This window comes from Clupea harengus, chromosome 18, assembly GCF_900700415.2.
Source record: "Clupea harengus chromosome 18, Ch_v2.0.2, whole genome shotgun sequence".
NCBI lineage: Eukaryota > Metazoa > Chordata > Actinopteri > Clupeiformes > Clupeidae > Clupea > Clupea harengus.
Window position 1 is genome coordinate 3,237,534 of NC_045169.1, and position 20,019 is coordinate 3,257,552.

At 43.4% G+C, this 20,019-nt stretch overlaps 3 protein-coding genes across 3 annotated transcripts; all 3 read left to right on the forward strand.

The window, feature by feature from the left end:
• Nucleotides 1-2,072: 2,072 nt before the first annotated feature.
• On the forward strand, nt 2,073-4,242 carry ankrd31 (ankyrin repeat domain 31). The gene is made up of 5 exons (XM_042710509.1): nt 2,073-2,223; nt 2,434-2,519; nt 3,127-3,312; nt 3,613-3,755; nt 4,057-4,242. Exons 1-5 carry the CDS (start codon nt 2,132-2,134, stop codon nt 4,234-4,236), a joined length of 687 nt encoding a protein of 228 aa, XP_042566443.1. The 5' UTR covers nt 2,073-2,131; the 3' UTR covers nt 4,237-4,242.
• Nucleotides 4,243-5,168: 926 nt separating this feature from the next.
• Nucleotides 5,169-12,593, forward strand: LOC105895522 (ankyrin repeat domain-containing protein 31-like). Its single transcript, XM_042710437.1, has 11 exons — nt 5,169-7,559; nt 7,715-7,870; nt 8,050-8,192; nt 8,518-8,677; nt 8,940-9,049; nt 9,254-9,350; nt 10,006-10,102; nt 10,321-11,314; nt 11,431-11,571; nt 12,116-12,209; nt 12,364-12,593. The coding sequence occupies exons 1-11, from the start codon at nt 5,975-5,977 to the stop codon at nt 12,513-12,515; spliced, it is 3,729 nt and encodes a 1,242-aa protein (XP_042566371.1). The 5' UTR covers nt 5,169-5,974; the 3' UTR covers nt 12,516-12,593.
• Nucleotides 12,594-12,864: 271 nt separating this feature from the next.
• gcnt4a (glucosaminyl (N-acetyl) transferase 4a) lies at nt 12,865-16,500 on the forward strand. Its single transcript, XM_031585250.1, has 3 exons — nt 12,865-13,088; nt 13,623-13,691; nt 14,073-16,500. The coding sequence occupies exon 3, from the start codon at nt 14,074-14,076 to the stop codon at nt 15,367-15,369; it is 1,296 nt and encodes a 431-aa protein (XP_031441110.1). The 5' UTR covers nt 12,865-13,088; nt 13,623-13,691; nt 14,073; the 3' UTR covers nt 15,370-16,500.
• Nucleotides 16,501-20,019: the final 3,519 nt, after the last annotated feature.

Below are 20,019 nucleotides of genomic sequence, written 5' to 3' on the forward strand. Positions count from 1 at the left end.
GTCACAATTCTGTCACTTGGTGACTACAAACATGGAAGACAGCTGTGATGGAGGACTCCACACGCACCTCAGGACAGTAGTAGCTCCACAAAAAGCCATAATTAAAAATGTGGCCCTCTCTCTCCTCATCCTCGTTATCATCTGCTAACCAATTATCTGGCTTCCACTGCACACCAACTTATAAATGAAGCCACAAACGCTGACCTCAGTTGGCTGCGTGTGACATCTTTGTTATTGTTCTTTTGCGCATGTGGGCCAGTTCAGGACTGACCAGATCACACTGGAATCTGATCTTGGCCACATTTTTATTTTATTTATTTTTTTATTGCGAACAGCCAAACAAAGAAATCAGACCTGAGTTATAAATCTGCATTTAGCTGTCAAGCTTGCAGTGTGAACGTAGCCTAAGTCTGCTTTTTTTTTTTTAACTTGGTCCATTTGTTGTTAATGTCAATTTCAATTTTGGCTTGCATCAGTTTGGGAATTAGAAATAATGTTATTAATTGACTTAACATTTTAGTTCAGTGGAAAACAAATAAGCAAGTGACCCTGTTGCACTGTCAAGTGTTTGATTAAAGCTTTCCTTGTGGACTGAATGTTTTGGCAAGACGGAGACGGGCAATCACCAAAGTGTGAGCAGCCTGCTGTGCAAAAACAAGCCTCAGAAAGAGTCAAGGCTGCAGGGAGCCAGGCCAGCCCCAGCCAGGCCTCTTGTGGGGCAAGCCAGTCCAACGAAGCACCCACTACATCCAGCCAGGCACTGTGCACAGGGCCCTCTGCTCCAGCACTTGTGTCCAGCCAATCAGATCCACCCACAAGACGCTCGCTGAGGAAGAGAGTGGCTGCTGACGGTGCGGTCAACCACAGTGTGGCATCAGAGTCTAACATCCCCCCAGACCAAGAGAACAGTCACCATAACAGGTTTTTAAACCTACCTGCCCATTTCTTACTGTCCAGTGTATGTCTTATCTTCAAAAATATTCAGGAAAATTGTGGGACAATGACAACCTTCAGTACGTTGATAAAACATTACAGTACATTTATAATATGACAATACAATGGCTTCAGCATTATGGTGGAATGTTGTTAACACAAGAAAGAAATGTGTTTTTCAGTTTCTGCTTTACACCTCTGTTAGGTTGTTGGAAGATAGAAGATCATCTGTGGTGGAGGCCTGTCAATCCTCAGTCACCTGTCTGTCTGAAAGCCAGCAGACCCCGACCACTACACAGTACCCTGCCAGAGACAGAGGCAAGTACATACGACATCGATTCATAATGCATGTTTCCTGCTTAGCACATTTTAAAGTGCAAATAGCATTCTTAAAACAGGAATTATGTTTGAAATGTACAATGTCCTTTAGCCATTCCAGTTTGAATCAACATAATAATAATCATAAAAAGTGAGACAAGCATGTTAATGCTGTTGCAGATTGACAACCTGAAAATGGGAATCCAAGTACCTATGAAAAGATGTCTAACTAGAATGTCCTTTGTGCATAACAGCAGGGGGCGTAATTGTGCTTGACATAGAATGAGTGATCACAGAATTTGATGTTCACTGACAAATGTTTGGATTGAGGCCAAGTAATGTATGCTTTTTATTTAGCGTTTATTTTTGAATAAGTAATGCTCTCACAGTGATGTCCTTTTAAATATGGCTGTTTTGACCAAATAGAAGTTTGTGTTGGCTGACATCTGGTCATGATCGTGCATAGTCATGCAAATGTGGAATTCCATGTCACTGTGTCAACAAGAAGGCCAGCCTATCCACACGTCGTCCTGTGTCTGGTAATAGCGTGTGCTCTTGCCATATGTTCTGCCTTGCGGAGACGTGTATTGTTGCCCCCGGAGTGGGCAGACGGGATGAATTCTGTGTATAATATATAGGCAGTGAAACACAGCTCTGTTTACGGCTCAGCCTTGGCATTGGGCTCCTCAGGAATGTCTGTGTAGAAGCATACAGCAGCCTGAGGTCCCGTACTCAGCACAACAATTCCCCACTCACCAACAGTGTCAGTCTCTTTTTCTATAAATCTTCTTAAGAAAAAGAAAAGCCTGACATGTTTGCACAAGCAGGACATTGTCTCAAGACAAATGTGTGTCACGTTACAAATCGTTCATTGTTCGGTATGATATGTGAGGTGTTGTTTTACTGTCTAATTCTAACAGGGAGAGCAAGGACAACAGCTTACTGTAAAGCGTTAAAGAGCCTCACCCAAAGGTACTTTGCACAGGTTAACAGTGGGAATACAAACTATAACCACAGGAATACAGATTCATTTAATACGTTGTGCACTTGTGTACATGGTGTCTCATGAATAATAAATTGTCAATTCATTGGTCTATTTTTAAGTTTGCATTCACGTCTGGTAAAGAAGTGGCATTCATAGCAAAATGCTGAGTGTGTGTGTGTGTTCTTTTTTTTCTTCAGTGAGGTACAGTTTGCCCAAAGGGAAGAGGCCAATGACATCCACGGGGAGGTACCAGCACCTTCAACGCGTCATAGAGCTTCTAAAAGTAATGGCATAGGATGCAGCTCAAATATTTCACTGATGCCATTGGTCGTAAACGCCCAATGACATCAGAACCTTTACTTGTGTGAGTCAGTGCCAGAGACACTAGAGGTTTGACTCCTTTTAAAGCTCGTATTAGTTTCAAAAGTAACAAAAATAAATCACATAAATATAAACTTATGAACAGGAACTGTATGTTGTCCTATAACAGTATATGACAGCTTCCTACCACCAAGTTAAATCCTATGTGGTTGTAATAGAATTTTGGTTTTTAGAATTAATTTAGTTCAATAGTGATTTATTTTATACGGAGCCAATTACATTTAGACACATCCTTGGATTCTGAAAAACGTAGAACATATGTTCTTGTCCTGCTTCCTTCTCCAGTTGATGTGTGCATATATGTTGACAACTTTATACACCCTCCAATAATGATTTTACTGTTAGCACCACTGTCAATATTCAATGTATCTTTGAAAATGTAAAACTTGACCAATAACTAAAAAAGATCTATATTGAACAATAACCTGTTTGTGTGTTTAAGTCTATATATCTAAAAGTGTTCTTATAGTATGTGCCTCATTCAATACTTTTTTTACCTGCTTGTGTAGGAGCACCAAGCGAAAGCGAGACCAGACTGAGACCGAAAAAGAGAAGGATGTTGCAACTCAGTCAGATCCACAGGAGGAACCGTTTTGGAGAGACAAAAGTGCATGAAGCAGTGTTGAATGGGAACGAGCAAGAAGTCAGAGACATGATCCAGTTGGGGGCCTCCGTCAACATCCCTGATTATGCAGGTAAAAGGGGCCCCGCACCTCTTTCCTGTTGCAGCTCAGAGTCTTGGTCGGTCAGGCAGATGGTATAGATTTACACCAACCTTCCTGCTTTTTTATTGGCTCAAACTGAAGCAAAGTCTATAGGCTGGTTTGAGCAGAATTCCAAGGGGAATATAGTTGAGCATAGACTGTGTGCAGGTTTTGAATTCTGTGTGCATGGCCTGGCTTCTGGATTTTTTTTGGTGATGTATTGGAAAGAGCCATGACTCTAGACACCGCTTAAGGCCTTGGCAGTATGACAGCGTTTGGAGTGTGTTTCAGGTTGGACTCCTCTTCACGAAGCTGTGCTCACAAAACAAGTGACCATAATGAAACACTTACTCAGAGGAGGAGCCGTGGTCAATTGCTCTGCCCACAATGGAGACACTCCACTACACGACGCTGCAGGCCTTGGAGACTATCAGGTAACTGTGTGAAACCAACCCCATTCAGGGTCATAGGGCCCTGTTTTTATTGGAGCGAGACACAAGACTACTACTTTTCTTGAGAGGGTCACATTGACATATGGGGGGGGGGGGGGGTATAGTACAGTTATAGTATAGTTATTTAAGTGAAGGAGTTGTTTAAAAATAACGCCAGTTACAGATAACTGTGAAAACAGTAAAAAGTAAGCACTCTAGTCCCTCTGAATTTCTCTGAATTTGGGGAAGAAAGAAAACCGTTCCCACAGGCTGACTGAATTGACCAGCTACACCCATTTTCCAGATGGCTAATCTGCTTCTAAAACATGGCGCTGACCCACTGCTGAAAAATGCTCTGGGAATGGCACCCGTAGACGTGGTGACAAATACATCTGTTGCAAAACTGCTGGAAAACGTTTTGCCCCAAAGCGAAAAGGGACAACTGTTAGGTGAGAATTTTTTTTTCCATGCTGACACCTTTTGAGGAAACTAATTTGCTGCTGGGAAACTTCTGACAATTAAGGTTCAGCGTGTGTCCTTCCACAAATAGTGTCTCTCTGTCCCTCTCTGAAACCAGGTGGTGGCTAGAGAGAGCAAAAGCTGTAATCAAGTAAAAGTATTGTTACTTTATCATAATAATGACAAAAGTAAAACTACCAATCAAAATACTTACTTATAAGTAACAGTAAAAAAGTTTCTCTTAAAATGACTATTCAAGTAGTGTGTAACTTTATATGATGATATTCATTGCACCAGGCATGTATATTATATTCAAATGTGGGGTTATGCCCAAAATAGAACATTTTAAATGACACAAACATAACATAACATAGCCGTCTGCACATTCAAGCAATAAATTACATTCCACCGAATAAAAAAAAAAGTCGTAGGCTGGCCTATATAACCAGATTGTGTAGGCCTATCATCAATGTAAAGCAACTCAACAGAGCAGTGACGAATGGGCGAACGCCATTTTTCTGTGTATTAAATACCATAATACCATAGATCCTAGCGAGAAAGTGGTTCAATGAGTAACGTTAACTTCAATAACATCATTTTAATGTAATCATTAAGTTACCTTGAATAAATAGTGGACTATGGTACATTTTAACAGTAATTTAACGATAATTTAACAGTCATTTAACGATAGCCTATCCCCCTCTGGTGACTAGCTAGCTAGCTATATTATATTAGGCTTCCAAATACAATAACAAAAAAACAACTGTGAAGCTTTATGTGTAAAAGGTCATTCCCATGGAAAGATCTACGATCCGCACACCCCAGGCAGTACAAGTACATTTTTCAAATCGTAACTCGAGTAAGAATGAAAAGTATTTTGCATTAAAACTACTCCTGTAAGTACAATTTATTGTGTGTAACGAAATAAATGTAATGCGTTACTACCCACCTCTGCAAATAACTGAAAAGCACAAATATGAAAAGAATTAAATATTTGTTTTGTTTTTCTGTAAGGATTATGTCAACTTTTCAGTGTATCACATTGTGTTGGAGTGTGGAGCACAATCATTTCTGGTTTTGTTTGTGCTGGGTTCTGTCAGGCTACCTTCCACAGGTGCAGTACATTTACCTCTGAATCTTTGGTATGTAAACTATTTGTATTTCCATCTCCAGGGCGTCCAGATATGAAAGTCTGTCCACAAAGAGATGTGGTAAGTTAGGTAGTTGTGTTAAGGCAAAGGGAGCTAAAGAATGCAAACTACCTCAAAGTCTCTTAACCTACTGTATTTGATTACATAGTGTCCTCTACATTCAGAGTAGGAATTCATGTGGTGTTTACGTGGCATTTTAAGCTGAGTGGTTTGTTTTGTTTTTTTGTTTGTTTTTTGTTTGTTTTTGTTTTTTTTTCTCATTTTTTGTGTTCCACCCAGGAGTCCCTTGACTGCTGCCCTGCTGAGAGCTTGTGTGTGGGGAGCGATGACACCGCTACATTCCAAGGCAGCACTGAGGACTCTTGCAATGATTGCCAAGCTGACCAGACGGTGCGCTCAGTTTGTGGCATACCCACTGGAAAAAAACCCACTGACAACGGGAAGCAGAACAGCCCTTTGAACTTCCCTCAGAGCGATACCATCCGTTCAGATAAGAGGGAGTCAGGAAACGTTATCGTGAGCTCTGGTGACTCGCTAACTGGCGACTCGCTAACTGGCCAAAAAACAGATTTACTGTTAACAGATGAACAGGGAGGGAGAAATGCTGAATGCATGGACTTGGAGGTGAAGCCTCATAGTCCTCCACACAAGAGCCTGGCTGAGGCTGAGGCAGGGGCAGGGGCAGGCCTAGGCACTGATAATGAGTTCACTAATATAAGTGTGACGTTCCCTTCTAGCCCCATCAGAAAGGGACAAAAAGAGGATGGCAAGGAGGTGACCTCCGAGATTTCCACTGAAAATGAGGAAGTCAGCAACTTCACTGCCACAGACTGCACTATACTTGAACACTGTAACAGCGTTTCACAGCTGACAGAGCGTGCTGACATTACAAACAATTTGGAAAGCATTTCCAACGATTTTGGTTTAAACGGTGCTGTTACAGATCCATGTTTTTTGGACAACACACAGGAGTGCAGTGTATCCTTACTCGCATGCCACACAGACAGAGCACAGCAAAGTGCTCTCTGCGTGAGAGAAGAATCGAGGCTTATGGAGTCATCCGTGGCCATGGGTGAGGCGTCTGATTCACACGACAGCCACTCTCCATCTCTTCTGACAGGAGGGAGCAGAGCACCAGAGAGAAACGCAGAAGTGCGTGCTGCAGGGGCGTGGCGTCGCGAAGAACAGTCAACACACTGGAATGCTAGCTCTGAGGCACACAGCGAACCATCAGATATTACACCTAGCCTTCAGATATCACACACTGGCCTGCCACACCTGGATGAAACCCACAATGGGGAAACTAGGCAAAACTCCCTCAACGTGTCAAAGGCCGGTTGGTCTGGTGGGTCTGAAACACAAAGAGACGTACCCAGTGTTTTGAATAGCCCGAGCGATGTTTGCATTTCTTCTTCAGGGCCAATGAAGTGTGACATGCAAATGAGCCAGTTGGGTGGGTCCAGGGCAAAACGAGTTTTTGGAGGGACAGAAAAGAGTGATAGAGATCTAAGCCTCTGCTCCCATCCTAACAGCAGGGAAGCCCCAGGTGCACAAACGAACAGCAGTCTCTCGATGGACTCATCATACAAGGCAACCATGCTTAGTGGCTTTGAACTCATTGTGAACTCCAACGAGGGACTAGCCACTGAACACACGCCTGTCAGGAGTTTGTGTGAGGTTGTGCAGGTTGAAAGACCAAGTGGTCACCTACCCTCAGATACCTGCATGACTGAAACTCCAGGGGATTCAGCTTTCACTGAGACAAACTGTGTCACAATCACCGATCGAGTCCAAACAGAAGCCAAAGTACAAGAACTCGACAGTTCCAGTGACTCTGACTGCACCATGATATCTGAGCCTGAGTGCACGCAGGCGGACGACTCGAAGCGTGACATAACTGAGAATGAGACGCCAAACCTCGACCTCTGCCCAGGGGTGTGTAGTCCCAGTGAGATGAGAAATGGGAATTATAATGTGCCTCCTAATGGCAGTGAATCACAGACCTTTAATGGAAACGTCACCGGGAGCAGCCTCGCCGCTAACGCCTCGGCCAGCCGTCAGGGTTTGCACAAGCAGAAGGCCAAGATACCGAAACAAAAGAGGAGACAGAGCTGCTCAGCCAAATCACAGGGCTGTTGGAAACTATGGCAGCCGAGCAAAACATTTGGATGCCCGACTGACTCAGCAGTTGGTAAAGGTATTTGTTTCCCACTTGAGCTTGAACATTGACCCTGATTGTGTGTGTGTGTGTGTGTGTGTTTATGCTCTGGACCAGTCGCCTCCATGTTGTTCTTATTGTCTCATTCTTCTCTCCTTCAATATCTTATGTTTGTGTTGTTATGTAAACACTAGTCACCATGGAGAGGGCAAAGGTCAAGCCGAGAAATATTCATAAGAGAAATGGCCTGGGGGAGACTCAGCTACACCGCGCATCTAAGAAAGGGGACCTGGCCTCGGTCAAAGCTCTAATTGAGTCTGGGATAGATGTCAACCTCGCAGACCATGCAGGTCAGTGTGTTTGCAGAGTTGCACTGCAAAGGTTAGCCTGTCTTATTAAATAGTCATCTTCCTGCTTTTTTGTTTAACATAAACATTAACTAGCCATTAAGGTTAAGTCATTCAGGTTGTGTATCGTTTGCTTGTTAGATGTTAGTGCTGTTGGCTGAGTGGCGTGCCTCTGTGAACAGGGTGGACGGCACTGCACGAGGCCTGCGCTGGTGGGTTCACTGCTGTGGTGGAGAAGCTACTGTGTGCCGGGGCTGATGTCACCAGCCGAGGGCCCGAGGGACTGACTCCTTTGCATGATGCCGTGGAGTCCGGCTGGTACGAGGTACAGTTACCACGCCCTTTGTCAACCACGCCCAACCAATACTGTTAATAAATTGACCTGTATTAACTTTAACGCCCTCTATGTAAAAGTGAGAAAGACAGTACGGATGTCCTGTTTGTTTTAACGAAGGATGTGTGTTTTCTTTATGCACAAACCAGTTCTGACAATGAAGCGCAAAGCTTTTGCAAATAGTATGAATGTGTTCCCACGATCGGATTTTCTTTGTATTATTCTGTCTTGGCAGAAAGAAGTCCACATCCACAGTCACTGGAGTGGATTATTTCTCAGTGTTAAGTAATAACCATGATATATTATTATTGCACAGGTAGTAAAGCTTCTTCTCCAGAATGGAGCAAACCCTAAAGATAAAAATGCTCTGGGGAAAACTGCATTGGACTTGGCCTGTCATGCAGACATCAAAGAGCTGCTCTCAACATTCAAGGGACCTCTAGTGACAGCGGTGCGTCCACGTCAGCCTACTCAAGGTGCCCATTATTCTTTTTCTTTTAAGTTAATCTGTTTCATAACATGAGCATGCACTTCTAGCAAAATGTGCACATTGCCTATTTCCACATTCTTTCTCAGTAGTGTGGAAGGAGTATGCCAACGGTTTAGGGATAGTGGGGCAGTGCATGCTTAGTGTGGAAACATCAAACTGAAGTAGTTAAAGGGGGGATGCTGCCCCTGCTGTTTATTAGAGGGTTCATTTTTAGTATTTTTGGTACATTTTGATTTTCCATTACCCAGAGGTCACGGACCAGATGAAGCCAAGCCATTCTCCCAGAATCCTTGAGGGTAAACCAGAGGAAGACCCAGAGAACCGCAAGCCCAGCAGGATTACCACCACGGAGAGAGAAGTGAGTGCAGTGTGTGAGCTCCCATGCACATCATTATAATCATAATTCAATGTCATTTAGATGCCTGTGTCTGTGAGGCTGCGTGTGCAGCTTAAAGTGCTTTACAAGTAACCAAATATGAAAGAAATCCAAAAGTGTGAAGTGTAATTAAGGGTTATGTAATGTCTTCTCCTGGTGTGCATCCCCTGGTGTTGTCTCAACCAGGCCGCTCCCACGGACTCCATCATGGCGATGCTGCAGGAGGTTGAAAGGAGGCAGATGGACATGACAGCCTGGCAATTACATAAATCAGAAGATAAAGGTAAATGGCACATGCATCTAATGATTTATCCACATCAACTCATTCTCATACTCAATCCGTGTTGTAACTGTTTCATCAGTTTACGAATGTAGTCGGCCCCATGGCCTCTTAATAGTTTTCCCCACCCTCGAGAACAGCTCCACGGCTCCATATGATGTCTGGGGCAGTAATGTTATAAGAGCGGAAAATAAAAGAAAAGTGTAATCACAAAGCAAGCACTATCAACAGATGGGTACAGAACCTATTTTGGTACAGTATAGACTAAACACAGAATGACCTGTCAACTCTTTAATATTAGCTCAAAAGTTTGAGTCTGCCACTAAATGGAATTTGGTTTATATTTGCTTTCTGTGCTGTTTATATTTGTTGGTTGAATTGTTTAAGGTAGGGTTGGCCAGCCATATCACAGGACCAGTCTCCTGCAGGTTCTCCATCCAACCAGGCAGGACCACACAAGATACATTTAATGATTTGAAAACTGAGACCAGTTGATTGAATGAGTGAAGTGAGGTGTAGGTGAAATGAGGAGCTTGTTGAAAAGGCAAACCTGTTGAGACACTGGCCCTTGGGTAGGGTTGCAAACCCCTGGTGTTAAATATAAATGACATTTTCATATCCGTTGAAGAAAATCATAATTAATGTATGCTTTTCACAGACAAATTCATGGCAGAATGGTCACAGATGCAGACCAAGCTGAACAAAGTGCTTATTAAACAACAGGCCGCTAAAGATGATCTCACAAATAAGTACAGGTATTGGTGCAGTGTGCATTAAATTATTCAGTGTGGCAAAATAACCTCCACCCCTACAGGAAATAGGGCTCTTGGGGAAGGAAACACGTTGAGAAGCTGTCTGTGTTTCCCCCCATTATTCTTGATGTCAATGTGTGTGAAGTTCCTGTTTTTCTATCTGTTGTGCAGCGTGAGTAAACTCTCATAAATGTTGTATGCTGTGTGCTTTTTCATACCAGGATGGTTCCCGACTCATTTCAACAGGGCACTCTGAGAAACAGCCTCAGGTCTCTGGCCTCCCGACAAAAATGCCTTTTGGGCCTTCTGCAGAAGCAGAGTGAGTTGAAACTCAAGGTCCACACTCAGAAAGTTCCCACCTCTGCCTCCAAAAAGATGAATGCTTTAGCAACAGGCAGCCTGAACAACCACTCCATCCAGCCTGATCACAGGCGGATAGCAAAGGATCTAAAAATGTGTATTTCTAAAATAGATCAAGTTGTTTCCAGTTCCTCTGAATCAACTCTCACAGAATTAAAGAATCCACAGAAAGGAGGGGATGGCCTTCATTGCCAAAGCACTAAATCCTTGCCTGGGGCCGGTCTGTCAGCAGTGCCCGTCTACACCTTATCTCTACCCACTGCACTTCCACAGGGCCAGTCGGGCATTGTTTTGGTCAACCATGGAGGGAAGAGCTTTGCCTTTGTTGGCCTCTCCAAATGTAGAGTACCTGTAGCGCCTAAAAAACAGCCCGTTTCCAGCCTTAGATCTTCAACATCTCCCCGCAGTTCCGCAGTTCAACCTCTCCCCGTTCCATCTCCCGCTTCTCAAACAAGCCTGACTGACTTGGAACCCCCTGCAGTCTCACTGGCCCTGGCACAGATGTGCAATGTGAGCACCTCGCACCACGAGACCGTAGTGCCCGACGCTGGAGGCAGTAGCGGTGGTCCTGACGAAAGATCGGTAACATCAAAGACCAAGAGGAACGGTTTGAAATCCAGCACTGGCCCTGAAGATGCTGGAGATGTCAAGGGCAGGTCCTTGAGCCCAGTTTACCCCCACCACAACGCTGAAGACATGAACAGTGACATTCAGCAAGACAGACCACCAGAGGCACAGGGCAGTGGTGCATCACTAAGTGACGGGAGCAAGCTAGAGGAGAGCAACCGGCTAGCTACCCTCGTAAGACAAGGAGTCCTTCTGCCGGCAAAGAATGCACTAGAGTTTGAACTGAAGGTAAAGTAAATGCCCAAATCAGATGTTCTTGTGCTAGGCCCTAATGCCCTGACTGTCCTCGTTTGAACCCTATTTAAGACCAAGTGCAAGACCCTTACTTGTGATGTCATTTCCAGGGCTCCTGCCACCAAGCATCTCTTCTACACGACGGCTCCATCAGAGACATAAACGGCAAAGACTTTGTCACCCCCGAGCGGTGGGTTGAGTCCATTCTGGGGAACAAGATTCCTGTGTCCTCAACATATGCATGGAAAAAGGTTATTTATTCATTCCACCTCTGTCCCTTAACATATTTTTGTTAGATCAAATGTATGCTGTGTGCTGTGGAAGTTGTCATTTAGTAAATGAAATGTGTGTGTCCTCAAAGTTGAATGAATAGTTGAAAATGGCATGTGGAAGTCAAAAGGGTGTTGCCGTTAACACTAGAGTGTGCTTTGATGTAGCAATTTTTCAAGTCCAGGCGATGCTGTCAGTGTGAGTCTATGCAGACAGTGCAAAGAAGAGCTTTTGGAAATGAATTATTTAGAAGTGCACTGCAGAGCCATGCAAACGGCTAGGCCATAGCCACCTCAGTCTTACTGAACCCATCACATCAAAGCCTAACGGAAGTTGCATGCCAAGAAATTAGTTAAAAGAGAGACTTATAAATTCTTTGTGTAGAGGATCTATCTGTCAGTGTTGTCCTTTTCTAAAATAGGTCAATTCTGGAGAAAATAATTCATCATAAAAGAGAAATCGGATATAATTTGGAGGGAAAAAACAAAAAAAGTGTCCTCTGTGTTTTTTTTTTGGTGTGGACAGATAACCTTCAGGTCCAAGTCTCTCAGTGCTTACCTTCTGAATGCTGACGACACAGGAAGAGCCGAAGCCGGAACTCTTGCCCCACAGCCAAAAGGTCTATCAGTGAAGAATCTATAATCTCAACTGTCCATCTGTGGACGCTTCAGCACTGTCTATTGTGACATTTGAGTAAAAAAAAACTAGTATCCACTTGCAACAGTATAGAACGTTGTGAAAGATAACATTGCATCTTTTTGTTTTTGTCACAGAGATTAAGAAAAATACAAGCGGCAGTTTCCTGGAAATCAAGTCCATCCACCTGATATGCAATGATGAGTTTGCACCTACACACATCATTGACCATTATTGGGAGTTTATAACAAAGAGTGAGGATTGGGGCTTTGAAGCAGCATCCCTGTAGAACTGATTTCTACTTTTCCCTTTTTTATATAATGTATTCTTAAGGCAGATACGTGTTCAGTTGTACTGACAAGATTTATACAGATGAAATAAAATCCATGATGATTTTCTTGTGTTTAAAAACTATTAAAATGTAATAATTTTATATTTTTATGAACAGCTCTTGGTTATTATTTGTATTCATCTTCCATTTGGCCACAGAGACGTAACAGTTGGATTGAGTGCGCTTCAACATCTGTCAGTTGATGAGACATTTATATTTCTCGCGTGAGAGTAAGGTGCTATATTTTGTTCTCTGTTACTATATTTTAAGAAAAAAAACGATTGAAACGTGTATTCGCTAGGTTTAACGTGCGTTAGACTGGTCTAGTGAGCCGAGCATTCTCGGGAACTGTGAGTATAAACTGTGATAGAACTGGAGAGGACGCACTTCGACTTCGTCAGGCTGAGACTGCAGCTCGCCGCTTTGCCACACCTACCTCTGCATAAGTCACTACCTACCACTTCGATTCGAGAGTTCGTCAGCCTGCTGCTCCCATGAGCGGATCTAGTCATGAGTCCGGACGCGATGTCTGTAAGTAGTAGCCGTTTTAAGGCTTAAGCTTTGTTACCTTCATGTTTGGTTATGTTTATGTAGTCGGATACCTAGGGAGAGCGGGTACAGTTGTAACACTTTTTGTTTAGCCTTTTCTTCTATTTAAACGTGTGTCGGGGACAGTTGTAACGGTGGCTGTGGACAATTGCAATATGTCAGTTTGAAGGGGTTAACTCAATTTTACGGCAAAACAAACGCTGTAAAGAAACTTGCAGAAAACAGCCATACATTATTCAAACCAATATAATAGTGGGATAGTGGTGAGGTTTTCTGCAAGTTGTCTTTACAGCGTTTGTTGTGAAAATGCCAGCTTTTCACTTGCTGTGCCTGATGGTTGCAACTGATATACAATTGGAATATAACACATTCTACTTGTGTTTCTGTCCTGTCTTTTCATTCCGCTTGTGTTCCTGTCAAAACGCATCAATTGTGCTACTTACAAAACATAAAAAAGCTGTTAAGAAAACAAACACATTTTTTAAGCCAGTCTTCGATCTGTTTCTCTATCCTCAGGTTGTCTGAAGGCAAGACACACATTTTTAATGGCATGTGACAAAGTTTCAGGCAGTGTAAGGGTGCAAGGTAAGCAGTATGGCAATATTGGTGATTGGATCGTTATTGGGCTCTAATACTTCCCTGTTAACCATAAAAACATAAACCATAAAAACAATTCATGATTGACTTGTTACTTCTACTGACCTTTGGATTCTATTTGGTTGATAGTGTACAAAGCTTTGGCCTCATTTATGTTTAAATAGGTGACTTGAGTGCATAACCGAATTTGAGTTAACATTGATTGGAACTTCTGCCAATTAATCATTTATTTGTAGCTTCTTGTTTTTATTTTGTTAAGATTATTTTGTCCAACATACTCTTGGAATGCAGTAGTCTGCATTATAGTTGTTGTACTGTCTCAAACGTGCTCTACTTATCCGTCACATCTGATTTCTTCTCTCTCCCCAGAATGATAAGAAGATGGTCTTTCCTAAAGAAGTTGAAAAATAAACGCACAATTTTTCCTTTCTTTATCCTGATTGTGTGCGTACTTTGGCTCGTCCACATCAAGGTAGTGGAAAAAAACACCTTTTACGTCGAGCCATATGGAATCACTTCAGTCCCCTTTAACACCCAGGCTGATAAACCGGACATTGACTGCTCAGCCATATACCAGCTGGATCCGGCGGAGATTGGCAAGTCTTTGGAAATAAGGCGAAAAGTTATAGTGGACTTGGAAGATGACAGTATTGTCAAGTTAACAGCAGACTGTCAGAAGTACATTGAGGCAAGGGCCTACAATGACATCACTGCATCTGAGGAAGAGAGGCAGTTCCCTCTTGCCTACTCCTTAGTAGTGCACAAGAATATGCCAATGGTGGAGAGGATCCTCCGCGCTATCTATGCTCCCCATAACATCTACTGTATCCATTACGATCAAAAGTCTTCCAAATCCTTCATCGCTGCAGTGAAGAGCCTCGTGAAGTGTTTTCCAAATGTCTTCATTGCCAGTAAATTAGAGGCAGTACAGTATGCTCATGTGACCAGACTGAAGGCAGACCTGAACTGCCTGTCAGACCTGCTGCATTCAGACGTTCAGTGGAAGTATGTCATCAATCTGTGTGGACAAGACTTCCCATTGAGGTCTAATTATGAGCTTGTGTCAGAACTGAAGAAGCTTAACGGCGCAAACATGCTGGAGACGAGCCGGCCCAGCGAGGTGAAAAAGAAGCGTTTCCAGTTCCAGCACGAGCTTAAGGACGTGCCTTACGAGTATCAAAAGATCCCAGTCAAGACCTCACATGCCAAAGACCCCCCTCCCCACGGCATCGAGATGTTCATTGGTAGCGCTTACTTTGTCCTGTCCAGAGACCTGGTGAGCTATGCCATGAACAGCCAGCTAGCACTGGACTTCCTGGCGTGGTCAACAGACACTTACTCCCCGGACGAGCACTTCTGGGCCTCACTAGTGCGGGTGCCAGAAGCGCCGGGGACGATCCCCCGGTCACAGCCAGATGTGACGGACCTGATGAGCAAGACGCGGCTGGTGAAGTGGAGTTACCTGGAAGGCAACCTGTACCCCTCGTGCACTGGCACTCACATGCGGAGTGTGTGCATCTATGGGGCGGCAGAGTTGAGGTGGCTCCTGAATTACGGCCACTGGTTTGCCAATAAGTTTGACCCTAAAGTGGATCCCGTCCTCATCAAATGCCTGGAGGAGAAGCTTGAGGAAAAACGAAAACACTGGGCAAAGCTAGTGTCTTAACAAAACTCAGCAGAAGACATTTTCTATGGGGTGAAGGGGGTATGTTTATATCTCAAACTTTCTTTTTGGAGATTTTGAAACCAATGTACTTTTAATTACACCACTTACTACAATGTAATTCACCAGCCATTTTTAATACTGGAAGTCTCGTTCTGCTGTCACTGAAATGGCTGCCCATGTCCCTGCTTTGACAGCTAACACAGCATGGTCAGCAGTTTCTGGCAGAAAATAACCCTCGTGCCTTGCAGTTTAGTTACAGATTTTATTATGGTAAAAGAACAAATGCACATGGCAATAACTCTTGAGGTGAGGTGATAAAAGGTGACCTTCTATGCATTTTCAAAGTTAATAATTTAATTTTTGGGGGGTCTACGGGAATAGATTTACATGTATCAGTGATCTAAAAACACATTATTTTTCTTATACAGAACCTCTCTATTCACCCTCTGTCTGAAAGATTTTGTTAGATCTCCTGTCTTTGAGCCCCCCCCCCCCCCCCCCCCCGACTCCAGATTAGCCCAGTGTGCTCTAATTGGTCAGCTACGCAGACAATTACATCGTTATTGAACAATGAGGATTGTGTTTTGAGATTGCGTCATCATGTTTCAGAAAAAGGCTGGAACTCCAATGAGGCATTTCTGCAGGAGAGCGTTCCTCCCTCAGGGCATGCACCTCGGGCTTTGTGACTGCAGACCATTTACATGCACAAAAAGAAATATAGCACACTTAAGGTGTGTGTGGGGGGAGAGGGGGGTGGAAAAGCATAATAGGTCCACCTTAAACATGGAAAATTCTTCTACCTCTTGAATTTTGTTGCAAAATGAAGAAGCTTGGCTTGGTAAAGACTGTGCCTTGAGATGGCTCTGAAAAGAAAATGAAAGAGATGTGTTCAAAAGTACAGGGTAAAGATATTTCTATGAGAAAACCATTATGATTGTATTTCAGCATCTCAGAAGATGGTAAGGAATACCAGAGCCTATTCATTGGTACACTTGAATAGAGATTTCATGAATTTCTTGTGACAATCATTTTCTTCTGCAACCATTGTACAACAGTTTGAATTTCTGTTGTAACACAGTGTATTATATTTATTTTGGTATTTATGTCTTAATAAACATTTTCAACATGCAATTCAACTTAGTGAAATGTATCCATGACAAGGTGATACTCTCAATGACAGACTGGGAAGTAGCATTGTCCCTGCGTCCCCTGTATACCTACTTGTAAAGTGAGAAGCACTCTTCTAATGGCCATTGACAGTTAAGGGTATTACCAAGAGACCAGTTGGATATATGACCACCTGCAGGTGGTAAATAGCTGTGCACGAGTTTGACAGTTAAGCCTACTTTCACGAACTTGACTGTGTAGTGTAGCAACGTGCTTCTACTGGGAAACTAAAAAAAAAAGTGGCAGTGGCTTCTAATTGATTACCTTGGGAAAATATAGGCAAAATCAGCTCCTGAGGGCCTGGGAGCTGTAGGGGTGAAGTACACTAAGCCAGTCTGCGTCATGGTCGTGTCACACTGCTCCTGTGGGATATAGATAACTGCAGAGTAAAGCTGGAACCAGACCCCTGATATGGACTGAAGGTTCATTTTAGCTATGGGTCTTTTACAGTTGCACTCAGTGCAGTTATCCACATATCCCGTGGTCAAATGTCCGCATACCGTCTTGTCATTTGGTTAGTGGTTCTGTGTTGAGTCTGTTTAATGGCTCCTTACCTCTTGCTGCTAACATTAATACATTCATTTGCATTCATCCACTAAAAGAGGGTATATGCAACGCTAACATGTTTTACTTTTGCTGCTTGTCATAATAGATGTTTGTATGTCGTGGGACCATAGAAGCCACTCAACACACGGATGGTGAACCCTTACTGTCGAGGGACATTGCTGTTGCCCCAAGGTGCCCCATCCCAGTGCTGACAGTAGAAGTTAGCATGTCCTATTATATGGATGCCACGCATTTCACAGAGGGGCCAACCTCAGAGCTTACCCCACTCATAATCACTGTCATTAATGTTTCAAGCGGACAAACTCTACAGGATCCAGGGTGTGGAAGAAACATACTGTATGGCTTACTCGGCCCCTATGATGCAAGTTCATGCAGTATATTACAATAGGGATGTACGTTTCTGATTGTTTGTATTAGATTTATTTAGCTGTGAGGTAGGAAGGTATGAAGAAACAGATTGCTTACTTGGCCACTATGAAGACAGTGTTTAACAATAAATAATGTGTCTCCAGTTGGGCGTCGAGGAAGGACAATGGGCTGACAATTAAGGGAAGTGAAGGAAGGATATGGACTGATTTGATTTGCAAAACAAGACAAGTCTTTGAATGTCTTCCATGACATTGTGAGGCAAACCTACAAAGGACAGTGATTCCCTAAGAAAACGAATTGTAAAAAATCATCAAACAAGACACATCAAAATGAAATGCTTAAAATTGAAGCAGAGATTTCTCCCACTTTCTTCAGCTGTAAGGTTGGCAGTAGTGATCAGACAGGTTAGGCAGGGCTGAATTATTGTTTGTTTTCCGGGCTGGTAAGAGGGACTTTTTCAAGTGCACATAATGTTTGGGCATTCAGCCCTCATCGTTATGACAGACGTGTTGTGCAGCCAACTTGCAAAACTCATGTTTGCATCAGCCCGTGTCAACGGCACAGCCGTGAAAAGAGGTACTTTGTGAATTGTATCGCCTTTTTCCTGTATTTCTTGTTGCCCGTGAAAAATATTTATTAGTTTTTCCCTCAGTATGTACCAATCAAATTGGCACATATTCCCTGCAAGACCTGCAGAGAGCAGTAAGCTCACTATTTGGCACAAAGGTCCCATCTCTCTTTGCACCGAAATGAATAAGCACACTGTGTGTATGAATTAAGCCATTCAGGCCCTCTGTTTTTCCAGTCATAGTTTTAAAGCCTTGGTTTACATAATTTTAGCAGCCACACAAGACGTGTTCCAGACCAGTCTGCCTGTACTGTGTGACAACAACCTTGTAATGTTTGATACTTTAGCCCCCTAGAATAAACTTTAACGCTAAAATGAGTACAATGCACTTCTTCCCATTTGCACGTATTTCGCAACAATAATCACACAGTATCTGGTTTCTGTAACACAGCTACACCATTAGCAAAGTCTAGTCCGTGTTGGCAAAGCCAGTGCTCCACCATAGTATGGAGTGAGAGACTGGAACATATCCTGTACCTGTCATTCACGTCATGGAATGACGTAATCTGCCCAGGGGGTTTGTTCTCTGAGAACAGACTAACATGCTGTAGGGCAGCCTATTGGCCTGCTCTCAGCGGCTCTCACGGGGGCCTGTAGGGGTCTGGGGTCCCTGGAGGCTTGTGAAGGGAGGCTGTTGTGATCTCAGACCAGAGTATGTGACTGCGTCCGGATGTGGTTTTCACGGTTTCCCCATCAACGTCAACTCAGATCTACAAGTGATGGCTTGTGTGTTCAAGTTTAGATTTGACCGTGCACACAGACAGCAGTGTAAGATAAGATAAGAGTCTGCGGTGGAGCAAGTATTGCGTGCAGTTTTTTCAGAAAAGAGTATCAGAAACTAAAAAGTATGCTGCAGTGAGCGGGCCTAGTAGAAAATGCTAACTTATCCAGTGTTTTACTTGACTTTAAGGACATAAATGATTGCTTATAGATAGCCCCCACTTAACGTTACTATAATGCAGACCGCCAAGAACCACACAGCTAAATTCACATTAACAGGTTTATGCCTCGACTAAAGTTGACCTCATTTTTGAGAGTATTTCTAGTGCAATGAAAGTGCTCTCTATGTTCCACACAACTTGTAAAGACCTACAGGAAAATCATTGCCTCAGATCAGTCGTGGGCCCCCACACTGAAAACTGTCATCAGAGCCTACAATTGACGCTACAGTCATCCCCGTGTGTGCTCAGCGACGGAGGCCTCTCGGTCTCGGAGAGATAAAGCCGTGCCAAGGCGGCCCGAGCGCGCTGAGAGACTAACCACATCACTCAGTGTCAATGCAGTACCCAAACCTGCCAGGGCACATGGACCTTGCTCCAACAAAGAGCCTTTCTTCTCCCCTCCTGGCCCGGGCAGCCTCTGTCTCGATCATCTGCCCAGGGATATCTGCCAAAGGTCGGCTAAACAAGAGGCCGGGAACGGGGGAGTGAAACAACGGACAGAGGCTCTGAAAAGCCTCCCGAAATAATTCCTCGTTGTTTTGGCCTTACAGTTTGGGGTTCAGGAGCGTTTTCTGGTACTTGTATGTTAAACCTGTGAGATTATGACAATAATGATGTTAAACTTGTATGTTAAACCAGTGAGATTATGACAATAGTGCCTTGAATGACAGTCCTTCAGATGCAGACTCAGTCTTCCAAGTTTGGGTTTTAACATAGACATTTTATGGCTTAGTCATGAGTTCCGATCAAGACAATAGTCTTTCAAGCAATAATGTGCCTATAATTTAATAAAAATGACATAACTAAAATTACAATAAGCAGCTGTAGTAACATCCTTATCCTTTTCAAATCCATGTGGAATGGCTTTCGTGTTTGTGTCATGGGATATAAAGATGCCTTGACCTATAATGAGACCTTTGTGTGTATATGCGTGATTGGCTCTATTTGAACTGCAGACTGGCAATACTAGTACATCCT

Coding starts and splice junctions, on each gene's coding strand:
- ankrd31 (XM_042710509.1), top strand. CDS start 2,132: ATGATATGTGAGGTGTTGTTTTACTGTCTAATTCTAACAGGGAGAGCA. Junction 2,520..3,126: donor GCGTCATAGAGCTTCTAAAA/GTAATGGCATAG, acceptor CTGCTTGTGTAG/GAGCACCAAGCGAAAGCGAG. Junction 3,756..4,056: donor CAGGCCTTGGAGACTATCAG/GTAACTGTGTGA, acceptor CCCATTTTCCAG/ATGGCTAATCTGCTTCTAAA.
- LOC105895522 (XM_042710437.1), top strand. CDS start 5,975: ATGGACTTGGAGGTGAAGCCTCATAGTCCTCCACACAAGAGCCTGGCT. Junction 7,560..7,714: donor TGACTCAGCAGTTGGTAAAG/GTATTTGTTTCC, acceptor TGTAAACACTAG/TCACCATGGAGAGGGCAAAG. Junction 7,871..8,049: donor CAACCTCGCAGACCATGCAG/GTCAGTGTGTTT, acceptor CTCTGTGAACAG/GGTGGACGGCACTGCACGAG.
- gcnt4a (XM_031585250.1), top strand. CDS start 14,074: ATGATAAGAAGATGGTCTTTCCTAAAGAAGTTGAAAAATAAACGCACA.